Raw genomic sequence first — 12856 nt, 5'->3', positions numbered from 1 at the left:
GCCTCTTTGGTTAGGTTTATTCCTAGGTATCTATGGGTTTTGGTGCAGCTGTAAATGGGATTGATTCCTTGATTTCTCTTGCTGGTGCTTCATTATTTGTGTGTAGAAATGCAACAGATTTCCGTATGTTGATTTTGTATCCTGTGACTTTACTGAATTCATGTATCAGTTCTAGCAATTTTTTGGTGGAGTCTTTCGGGTTTTCTATATAGAGTATCATGTTATCTGCGAATAGTGAAAGTTTGACTTCTTCCTTGCCAATTTGGATGCCTTTTATTTCTTTGTGTTCTCTGATTGCTGAGGCTAGGACTTCCATTACTATATTAAATAACAGTGGTGAGAGCAGACATCCCTGTCTTATTCCTGATCATAAAGGGAAAGCTCTTGGTTTTTGCCCATTGCGGATGATATTAGCTGTGGGTTTTTTGTATATGGCCTTTATTATGTTGAGGTATGTTCCCTCTAACCCTCCTTTGTCGAGGGTTTTTATCATGAATGGATGTCGTACTCTGTCAAATGCTTTCTCTGCATCTCTTGGAAGTATCATATGGTCATATGGTTCTTATCCTTGCTTTTATTAATATGGTATATCACATTGACTGATTTGCAAATATTGAACTGTACTTGAAGCCCAGGAATAAATCTCACTCGATCGTGGTAAATGATTCTTTTAACGTACAGTTGGATTTTATTTGCTAGTATTTCAGTGAGAATTTTTGGATCCATGTTCATCATAGATATTGACCTGTAGTTACCTTTTTTAAAAAGATTTATTTATTTATTTGAGAGACAGAGAGACAGAGAGAGAATGCAGGGGGGAGGGGCAGAAGGAGAGGGAGAGAATCCTCAAGCAGACTCTCCACTGAGTGCACAGCCTGATGCAGGGCTCGATCCCAGGACCCTGAGATCATAACCTGAGCTGAAATCAAGAGTCAGATGCTTAACCAACTGAGCCACCCAGGTGCCCCTGTAGTTCTCTTTTTTAGTGGAGTCTTTATGTGGTTTTGTTATCAAGGTAATGCTGGACTCATAGAAAGAATTTGGAAGTTTTACTTCTATTTCTATTTTTTGGAATAGTTTGAGAAGAATAGGTATTAACTCTTCTTTAAATGTTTGGTAGAATTCACCTATGAAGCCATCTGGTCCCGGACTTTTGTTTCTTGGGAGATTTTTGATGACTGATTAAGTTTATTTGCTGGTTATCAGTGTGTTCAAGTTTTCTATTTCTTCCCGTTTCAGTTTTGGTAATTTATGTATTTCTAGGAATTTATCCATTTCTTCCACATTGTCCAATGTGTTGGCATATAGTTTTTCATAATATTCTCTTATAATTATTTGTATTTCTGTGGTGTTGATTCTGATTTCTCCTCTCTCATTTGTGATTTTATTTATTTGGATCCTTTCTCTTTTCTTTTTGATAAGTCTGGCTAGGGGTTTATCAATTTTATTAATTTTTTCCAAGTCCCAGCTCCTGGTTTCATTGATCTATTGCCCAAAAAACAAATAATCCAGTTTAAAAATGGGCAGAAGACATAAATAGACATTTTTCCAAGTAAGGCATACAGATGACCAACAGACACATGAAAAGATGTTCAACATCACTCATCATCAGGGAAATACAAATCAAAACTACAATGAGATATCACCTCACACCTGTCAGAATGGCTAAAATTAATAACGCAGGAAACAACAGGTGTTGGCGAGGATGCAGAGAAATGGGAAACTTCTTACACTGTTGGTGGAAATGCAAACTGGTGCAGGCAATCTGGAAAACAGTATGGAAGATCCTCAAAAAGTTAAAAATAGAACGACCCTATGATCTAGCAATTGCACTACTAGGTATTTACCCAAAGGATACAAAAATACTAATTTGAAGGGATACATGTACCCTGATGTTTATAGCAGCCTTATCAATAATAACCAAATTATGGAAAGAGCCCAAATGTTAATCGACTAATGAATGGATAAATAAGTTGTAGTACACACACACACACACACACACACACACACACACAGGAATATTACTCAGCCATAAAAAAGAATGAAATATTGTCATTTGCAATGATGTGGATGGAACTAGAGTGCACTATACTAAGCGAAATAAGTCAGAGAAAGACAAATACCATGTGATTTCACTCATATGTGGAATTTAAGAAACAAAACAAATGAACATGGGGGAAAAAAAGAGACAGAGGCAAACCATAAAACAGACTCTTAATTATAGAGAACAAACTGCTGGTTACCAGAGGGGAGGTGGGTGGGTGGATGGGCTAGATGGGTGATGGGGATTAAGGAGGGCACTTGTGATGGGGATTAAGGAGGGCACTGTGTTGTATGTAAGTGCTGAATCACTGAATTCTTTTTTTTTTTTAAGATTTTATTTATTTATTTGACAGAGAGAGACACAGCGAGAGAGGAAACACAAGCAGGGGGAGTGGGAGAGGGAGAAGCAGGCTCCCCACCAAGCAGGGAGCCCGATGTGGGGCTCGATCCCAGGACCCTGGGATCATGACCTGAGCCAAAGGCAGACGCTTAATGACTGAGCCACCCAGGCGCCCCTGAATCACTGAATTTCTAAACCTGAAATTAATATTACACTGTACGGTAATATTACACTGTATGGGATTGAAATAAAAACTTGAGAGGAAAAATAGAGAACAAAAATTGGGAAGCAGAAACAAAACCATGTAAATTCTTTAAAACACCGATTAAACATTCTAGAAGTAAAAAAGTTATGGATGTTTTAAAAAATTCAACAGGAGCTCCTGGGTGGCACAGTCGGTTAAGTGTCCAGCTCTTGGTTTTGGCCTAGGTCATGATCTCAAGGTTGTGAGATCAAGCCCCATGTCGGGCTCTGCACTCAGTGTGCAGAGTTTGCTTGAGATCCTCTCTCCCTCTCCCTCTGGCCCTCCCACTTGTGCTCTTGCTCTCTCTCTCTCTTTAAAATCAATCAATCAATCTTTTTTTTTTTTAAAAAGATTTATTTATTTGACAAGAGACACAGAGAGAGAGGGAACACAAGCAGGGGGAGTGGGAGTGGGAGAAACAGGCTTCCCACTGAGCAGGGAGGCCGATGCGGGGCTCAATCCCAGGACCCCGGGACCATGACCCAATCCGAAGGCAGACAATGACTGAGCCACGCAGGTGCCCCTAAATAAATCTTAAAAAATAAAAACATTAAAACATGGTCATTAAAAAATAAATAAAAATAAAAAATTCAACAGAGAGAATAAACTTTAGACCAGACATAAAAGAAAAAAGAATTCATAATTTGGAAGATAATACTAAGTACAACACAAAGATAAAAGATGAAAATTATGAAAGGACACAGAAGAGAAACATTTTAGTACATCTACTAGGAGAAGAAAAGGTTAGAGAGGATGGCAGTGAAGCAATATTTTAAAAGATATTCTCTGAGACAAAAGACATAAGTCAGATTAAAGTGTTGAGCAAGATAACTAAAAATATACCTACATGATAGACACATTATAGAATCCACAGAACATTAATGATAAAGAAAATAGCTTATATGAATGGTAAGAATGATTAACTCCACGAGGAATGACAGGAGTTTGACAGATGGCCTCTTGACAACAGTGATAGATGCTAGATGACAATGGAGTAGTATCTTCGAAGTGCTGAGAGAAGATAAATGACAACCCAGAATTCTCCACCTGGTTAAACCATTACTCCAGAGGGTAAATAAAGATATTTTCAAGAAAATGAAAACTGAGAGCATTTACCACCCACAGGCTTTTGCAAAAACAACAGGTCTGTGAATATTCAGAAATTCACAATTTGAAATCAAAAGAGCATAGAAAACCTGAAGTTGTTTTTGCTGAGTTTTCTGCAGACTCATTTGGGAGCAAAGCTGACCTGGACTAGTTTATGAGACTATCTTTGCTCTTTATTTATTCTTCTTAATGTAAATATATGTTTCACTGTGGAAATTTTAATATGCTTGACTATGGGCTGCTACCCCAGCCCCACTGGGGGTGCTATATCACATCTGGTTTGTGCAACTTATTGCCTTTATAAAATCCAAAAATTTGTCAATTCCAAAATAGAGAGGTCCAAAGTGATAAGTGATTGTGGACCTGTCTGAAAGGATGATGTACTTTAGCAAGAAAATAATTGAACAAAGAGGGAAGGAACACAATGAAGAATAGTAGTGAGCATGAAAATTGATATGTTGATAAACTTAATTAACTATTGACCTTTAAAAGTAATGAGTAATTTTTTTACATTTAAAAAGGTAGAAGTCAAAAGAAATAAGGTATATCCAAATTGGAAAGGAAAAGGTAAAACTATTTGCAGATGACATGATCCTATGTGTAGAAAATCCCAAAGAATCCACAAAAAGTCTACTAGTCCTAATAAATTCAGCAAAGATGCAGGATACCAAATCAACACACAAAAATCAGTTGTGTGGTTTTTTTTTAAATATCTTATTTATTTGAGAGAGAGCAAGAGAGCACAATCAGGGGGAGCGGCAGAGGGAGAGGGAAAAGCAGGCTCCCCACTGAGCAGGGAGCCCCATGTGGGGCTTGATCCCAGGACCCTGGGATCATGACCTGAGCCAAAGATAGATGCTTAACCGACTGAGCCACCCGGGTGCCCCAATCAGTTTTGTTTTTATACACTGGTAGTCAACAGTCAAAAGGAAATTAAGAAAGCAATTCTATTTATAATAGCAACTAAAAGAATTAAATACTTAGGGATAAATTTTTTTGAAGATTTTATTTATTTATTTATTTTAGAGAGAGAGTGCATGCATGCATGCATGAGCAGGGGGAGGGACAGAAGGAGAGGAAGAGATTCTCAAAGAGACTCTACACTGAGTGTGGAGCCTGATGTGGGGCTCGATCCCACCACCCTGAGATCATGACTTGAACTGAAACCAAGAGTTGGACGCTTAACCAACTGAGCCACCCCAGGCATCCAAGGCATAAATTTAACCAAGAAAGTAAAAGATTTGCACACTGAAAACTGCAAAACCCTGCTAAATGAAATCTAAAAAGACCTATATAAATGGAAAGACATCCTGTGTTTATGGGTAGGAAGACTTTTAACATTGTTAAGATGTTAGTACCATCCAAAGAAATCTACAGATTCAACACAATCTCTACCGAAATTCAAACAGACTTTTCACAGAAATCGAATAGCTGATCCTCAAATTCACATGGAATTACAAGGGACTTCAGAAAGCCAGGACAATCTTAAAAAAGAAGAATGATGTTGGAAGACTCAAACTTCCTAACTTTGAAACTTAATATACAGTACTACAGTACTTACTACAGTACTGAAAACAGTATGTATTGGCACAAAGACAGACATATAGACCACTGGAATAGAATAGAGAGCCCAGAAACAAACCCTCATATGTATGGTCAATTGATTTTCAACAAGGGTGCTGTTCACTGGGGAAAGGACTATTCAACAAATCTTTCCAGCAAATGGTTCTGGGGAAACTAGGTATTCACATGCAAAAGAAGAGAGTTGACCCAGACCTTATACCTTATATAAAAGTTAACTCAGGGTGCCTGGGTGACTCAGTTGGTTAAGCGGCTGGCTCTTGATTTTGGCTCAGATCAGGATCTCAAGGTCCTGGAGTTTAGCCCTGCATCCGGCTCCACACTCAGCAGGGAGTCTGCTTGAGGGATTCTATCTGTCCCTCTCTCTCTGCCCCTCCCCCTGCTCACTCTCTCTAAAATAAATAAATTATAAAAAAATAAAAATTAAAATTAACTCCAAATGGATCAAAGACCTAAATTTAAGAGCTAAAACTATAAAACTCTGAGAAGAAAACAACCAAATATCCTTATGGCATTATAATTGGCAACGATTTTATGGTTATCACAGCAAAAGCATAGGGAACAAAAGAAAAAAAATTGATAAAATGGACTTCATCAAAATTAAGAACTTTTTGTACTTCAAAGTGTACTATCAAGAAGGCAAGAAGACAACCTGCAGAATGAGAGAAGATATTTTCAAATTATATATCTGATAAGGGATTCATATCCAGATTATATAATGAACTCCTACAACCCAACAACAAAAAAATTTATTAAAAAATAGTCAAGGGACTTAAATAGGCATTTCTCCAAAGAAAATATACACATGTCCAATAAGTACATGAAAAGATGATCAGCACATCTTACTCAATGAGAAAATACAAATCAAAACCACAGTGAGGTATACCACTTCACACCTACTAGCATGGCTATTAAAAAAAAAATAGGAAAAGAGGAAAAATGTTGGTAAGGATTAGAACCCTTGTGCACTGCTATGAGAAGATAAAATAGTGCAGCCACCAGGAATACAGTTTGGTGTTTTCTCAAAAATTTAAATATACAATTACTATATGACACAACAATTCCACCTCTGGGTATATACCCAGAAGAACTGAAAGCAGGATATTTGAAGAAGAGGTATTTGTACACCAGTGTTCATAGAAGCATTATTCATAGTAGCCAAAAGGTAGAAACAACCCATGTGTTCATCAGCAGATGAATGAATAAACAAATGTGGTATATACCTACAATGGCATATTATTTATCCTTAAAAAGGAATGAAATTTGATATAAGCCCAACATGGATGGACCTTAAAAACTTAGTGAAATAAGCCAGGGATGCCTGGGTGGCTCAGGGGGTTGGGTTTCCACTCTTAGTTTCAGCTCAATCATGGTCTCAGGGTTGTAGGACCGAGCCCCACATGGGGCTCCACACTCAGTGAAGAGTTTGCTTGAGATTCTCTCTCTCTCTCCCTCCCTCTCTGCCCCTCCCTCTGCTTGTTGGTGCATGCTCTCTCTTTCTCTGTCTCTAAAATAAATAAATAAATAAAATCTTTAAAAAAAGAAAAAAGGGGCGCCTGGGTGGCTCAGTTGGTTAAGCATCTGCCTTCGGCTCAGGTCATGATCTCAGGATTCTGAGATCAAGCCCCACATCAGGCTCACTGCTCAGTGGGGAGCCTGCTTCTTTCTCTGCCTCTGTTTCTCCCCCCAACTTGTGCTCTCTCTCTCAAATAAATAAATAAATAAATAAATAAATAAATAAATAAATAAAATCTTAAAAAAGAAAAAAGAAAGAAGCCAGACACACAAGGGCAAATATTGTACAGCTCCACTTATAAGAGTTACCTAGAATAGACAAATGCATAGAGATAGGGTAGAATAGAGGATACCAAAGTCTGGGAGGAAGGTGGAAGGGGGAATTACTGTCTAATATATATAGGGTTTTTGTTGGGGATAATGATAAAATTCTGTGAATAGATAATGGTAATGGTTAACGGCATTGTGAATGTATTTAAGCCACTGAATTGTACACTTACAGTAGTTAAAATGATAAATATCATGGCTAAAATAGTAAGTATTATAAGCATTTTACCATATTAAAAAAGTTTTTAATTTAAAAGATAGAAGTCAAAATCTAGAAAATAATATCAGAAGATGAGAAAAGTGCTCATAGGTTATTTAGAGTGTGCTTTGCTTCTTGTCTTGCTTTGGAGAGTAATAAAAATAATGAGTGACTTGACATTTTAAAAAATGTGTAACTACTAATTTGAAAAGATCTATGCATCCACATTTATTGTAGCATTATTTACAATAGCCAAGATATAGAAGCAACCTAAGTGTCCATCAATAGATGAATGGGTAAAGAAGGTTTGGTATACATATACAATGGAATATTACTCAGCCATAAAAAGAAGGAAATCTTGTCATTTCGGACAACAGGGATGAACCTACAGGGTATAATGCTAAGTGAAATAACTCAGAGAAAAACAAATACCATATGATTTCAATTATATGTGGATTCTAAAAAACAAAACAAATGAACAAACAAACATACACTGTAGAGAGAAAGATGGAGTTAAGGGTTCTGAAGCTATCAGATATCACTGAGACCAGCACCAGCTGACAACACCCCAGAACTGATAACTAGGAGAAGCACAGGAGGTCTCAAGACTGATTAAATCCCTTTAAAAAGGAAGGAGTTTTGCAGCAAACTGTAGACTCTCCAGACACTGACCCCTCAATGTCTGAGCACTTAAAAAAGGCAGCCACTGCCGAAGGCTCTGCCTGATTGATCTCCGAACAGAACTGAGATCCTCCACTGCTTGAACAGAATAAGCAGTAGTGCCAAGAGCTGACCCGGCCTGGCCTGCGGCCTTATCTCAACTGTGCACCCACAGACTGACTTCGCGTTTGGTTTGTTCACTTCCTACCCAACCCCCTCCCCCCCCCACCGTGTTATCTTGTTTGTCGTGTGACTTAGGTCTTGTGTTTTGCTTTGTGTGCCATGTAAGAAGCCAAGTTAATCACATGGTGAAATGTCATTGAGTTTGGAATCCTGAACCTGCTTTATAATTACGTTAACCTTGTTTTATGACTGAATAAAGCTGACAATGTGGAAAGACATAACTCACGTGTGTACCTTCATAGTGTGCTCATGACATACACAAACAGAAACAGTCTCGTAAATACAGAGAACAAACTGATGGTTGCCAGAGAGGAGGGGGTCGGGGATGGGCAAAATAGGTGAAGGGGATTAAGAGGTACTATCTTCCAGTTATAAAATAAATAAGTCACAGGGATGAAAAGCACAGTGTAGGTAATATAGTCAATAATACTGTAATAACTCTGTATGGTGACAGATGGTGCCTGCACTTACCGTGGTAAGCACTGCATTATGTATAGAATTGTCGAAATCACTGTGCTGTACATCTGAAACTAATATAACGTTGTATGTCAACTATACTTCAATTAAAAAAAAGGAAAACTGTAGCTAAATATGTATGTTGAATTTTTAAGAGGAATTCTAAGAAGTTACAGATTCTGTCATAGCTTCCAATGTAACAAAGGGGGGGAGAAAATAATTATAAAAGAAAAAAATTAGGGGCGCCTGGGTGGCTCAGTCGTTAGGCGTCTGCCTTTGGCTCAGGTCATAGTCCCAGGGTCCTGGGATCGAGCCCCGCATCGGGCTCCCTGCTCTGCGGGAAGCCTGCTTCTCCCTCTCCCACTCCCCCCACTTGTGTTCCCTCTCTTGCTGTGTCTCTCTCTGCCAAATAAATAAATAAAATCTTTAAAAAAAAGAAAAGAAAAAATTGGGGCATCTGGGTAGCTCAGTCGGTTGAGGTCTGACTCTTGATTTCAGCTCAGGACATTATCTCAGGGTCTTGAGATCGAGCCCCGCCTCAGTCTCTGTTCTCAGTGTGGAGTCTGCGTGAGATTCTCTCTGCCTCTGCCCTCCCCCGCCCCGCTCTCTCTCTCTCTCAAAATAAATAAAATCTTAAAAAAAAAGAAAGAAAGAAAAGAAAAAACTTTCCTAACACAATAGAAAGCAGGAAAAGAAAAGCCAAAGAAAAAATATTCATGGAAAAGACATAATAAGATGGCAAAAATTAATCAAATATATTTTTTAAAAACTGACTTATTAAAATACAGAGACTGTAAGTTTGGGTAAAAAGCAAAATCCAACTATATACTACTTACAAGAGAAATATCTAAAACAAAATGACCCAGAAGGATTAAAATTAAAAGCATAGGAAAAGATATACCAGGCAAATACTAATCAAAACAAAGTTGGTATTGCAATACTACAATGCTAATATCAGGCCAAAGTCCTGGACTTTTAAAAAGGTTATAAAATGTTGACTTCAGTATTTCCAGTGTGGCTGACTACAAATATAAATCTGATACTTTTCCCTGGTATTACTTATCTATTCTTTCTAATCTTTCTAAATCAACTACCAAAGGCATTTATGGAGTAGTATGTACTACATGTTAGATAATGTGATGGAGACCAAGATGAATACAGCCTAATTACTTACTCCATAGAACTTACAGTCTTGTAGGCGATATAAGTCCAGTAACTTTTTTCAAAGGCAGCAGATTTGGAGTACCAGTAGAGAGTTAGTTATAAGTGAGGCATGATGAGAATTGGGCATGAGTATAAAATCAGGAAAAAACTTCATGCAAAATGTGGCATTTGAGATGGTCCTGAGAAACTGGATAGAATTTTAACAGATGGAGGTAGGGAAAAGTTATTTCAGGTTGAGGAGAAACAGTAAAGCTTTGAGCAATATATTGTATTTTCTGCTTTTTTTTTTACAGCCATCTTATCTAAAAGAGTTTTCACTGATTATATTATCTACTAACTCTTTGAGTAAAGTGATTATGATCTCTATACTGACCAGCTAAATTTTATTGGTAGGGATGATCTTAAGACAGTAGTGGAAATATAAATCTTTTTGTATTCAATATTATATGTCCTTGGTCTATCAGTTTGTTTTTTAAAATTCTTATTTTATAACTTCTTATGTAAATTCTTATCCGTACAATGAGTCTCAGCCAGATTCTTCAGTGCATAAATTATTCCCTAGTTTTAAAAAAGATACATATTTTTTAAAGATTTAATTACTTTTAGACAGAGAGCACGAGCGAGCAAGCTGGGGGGGCATGGTAGAGGGGCAGAGGGAGAGGGAGAGAGAGCATCTCAACCAGACTCCCTGCTGAGCATGGAGCCCGGGGTTGGGCTCAATCTCATAATTCTGAGATCATGATCTGAGCTGAAACCAAGAGTTGGACTCTCAACCCACTAAGCCACCCAAACACCCCTAAAAAATATATTTTTAAAAAGCTACACTGAGGATATAATTTCACTAGTGTGAGTTTCTTTACAGACCAGATTATGACCTAGACACCAGCTTTTTTCCCATGGGGGGTATGAAGCATACTTTGGGACTGATTCTTTGCTGGATAGCTTCATAAATTTAAACTAGATTGTTATCATTTTAGACTTCATTTGCTAGAAATGTGACCTACTCCATTACCTGTAACAGCTCATTTGCTTTATTTTTCATTTTCCTTTGCTCAAGACAACAGCATTGCAAACTGCATGTTTAACACTTGCGATACTTTTTTAAAAAGTTCTCTTCTAACATAATTCTTTACCAGATGTTTTCCTCATGCTTCCTCATAGTGTGTCAGAAGTAGATTTCTACACTAGTTTTCCACAGGGAGAAGAGCATGTAATTTGCTTTTTTCATACAATGTTGTTAATATTAACAGGAAGAGGCTAATTTTATCTTAAGTGATAACATACTCTATGTTAAAGACAGGTTAGATGCTTCCCTCAGAACTTGGTCAGGGAAAAGGAAGATGGAACAGATGACTCCTGAAATTTTTTCCTGTTTGGTTCAGAGATTCAGCTTTGCTCCCACTTTAAATTGTCAGCAAATGAAAAGTGGCATTTGGAATTTCCACTGTCTCTCTATTGCTTTGCCATCTTCAGTTTAATGCCTGCTTCTCTACAAAGATTAACATATTTTCCACTCATGATTTACTTGTCAGGGAATTTAGGAGTTTTCTGGAACCTGAAGTCTGCCTTTAGTTGTGATGATTACTGGATAATTGCCTATTCTTTGGTGGAATTTCCATTTTTAGATTACGCCAGGCTCTACAGCCTTTATTTTTTTGGCAGAAGAACCCAAAGGCAATGGAGTATATTTTTTCCCCTTATCCGGCCCAGCTTAAACAATGACTCACTTGGGCCCTGGGGCTTTGCTTCATACTCTCATTCAGGGGCCACTTTTTACCCTTGTTCCTCTTATTTGCCTTAATGTTCTATTTGAAACCTTTCGTATCCTTTGGCACATGGCTTTGCCTCTGAGGTTATTGTCAAAAAGGTATCCATCACCCCCAAACTGGAACAGACAATCCAGTTATGTCCCCATGAGCCGTGTTGTTCTTATGGCAGTTGAGGTAGGTCAGAGAGAGTACAGAAATAATGATTCCAAATGTGGTAGAAGGAGAAGTATTCTCCAAAAAGGTACAAGTGCCAATGTCATCCAGTTAAAGACTGAAAGATTTCCCTCTATTTGAGATGCTCCCGTGACTGATTAAAACTCCCTCAGTGCATATATGTGGGAGGTAGGAAACACTCAGAGGAATTGGACTCCAAGAGTTTTCAGAAGGATATGGTTATATGAAGGGATTTCTTCATTGAAAGACTTGGTCTAATCTATAGTTCAGAGTTTTGTTGGAGAGAAAAGATTTTCCTCCTTTTTGGCAATGGTTCTGTGTGGTCTTGATTTTTTATTCTGATTCCAGCCTTCCATATCTCTTCCTCTAATGATGATTCCTTGATTTTTCTCTTTGCAGTTTTAACAGCGTATGTCAGGGAACTCACATTCTCTTTCGGGAATTCAGCTTCATCCAAGCCACCCCTCACAATAGGGCATCATTCTTACGGGCCTTCTGGAAATGCTTCCGAACTGTGGGCAAAAATGGCGGTAAGTCTTCGTAAATTCTTTTCTTGCCTTCTTTTCTTCCTTCCAAACTTCTGTCTTTCTTTTGTTCTTATAAATACTGTTTGAGTACATGCTATTCGAGGCTCCCCTTACTTTTGAGGAGCTATTGTCTTGTGTCACAGAAACTACCACCATTACTAGTACCAACACCATCACTAATGATATCTATTAGGAGCCAAGTGCAGCTCTGAACACTTTATGTGTGGTGATTTATTACTCTTCACAACAGCTCTCTGTGGTAGATACTATCATCCCCATCTTATAGCTAATGAAACTGGGGATCAGAGAGGTTAAGTAACTTGACAAGGTTATACAACAAATGCTGGGGTGGGATTCATACCCAGGCAGTCTGACTCCAGAGCTTTTGCTCTTGGCAGATATTAAAATACATGCAGCAAATTGAAGAAATGATATGAATACAAAGAAGGAAACTCCTGAGTGGAGGGTGGGGGTAGGACGGGGACACTATTGTTAGAGAAAGGGGAACGAATAGATTAGAGAAGGTTCTCCTGAGAACTGGTTGTTTGGTCTAATTTGGGAAGGAAG

At 38.0% G+C, this 12856-nt stretch overlaps 1 protein-coding gene across 2 annotated transcripts in view; it reads left to right on the top strand.

The window, feature by feature from the left end:
• Positions 1 to 12856, top strand: part of CSTPP1 (centriolar satellite-associated tubulin polyglutamylase complex regulator 1) — a 188325-nt gene that overhangs the window by 73072 nt on the left and 102397 nt on the right. For both annotated transcript variants that reach the window (XM_036105111.2, XM_036105110.2), the window contains exon 3: positions 12162 to 12292. In XM_036105111.2, coding sequence (XP_035961004.1) covers positions 12162 to 12292 — 131 coding nt within the window. The remainder of the gene's footprint in view (positions 1 to 12161; positions 12293 to 12856) is intronic.

Source organism: Halichoerus grypus, chromosome 11, assembly GCF_964656455.1.
Source record: "Halichoerus grypus chromosome 11, mHalGry1.hap1.1, whole genome shotgun sequence".
NCBI classification, from domain to species: Eukaryota; Metazoa; Chordata; class Mammalia; order Carnivora; family Phocidae; genus Halichoerus; species Halichoerus grypus.
This window is presented reverse-complemented; position numbering and strand designations above follow the sequence as displayed.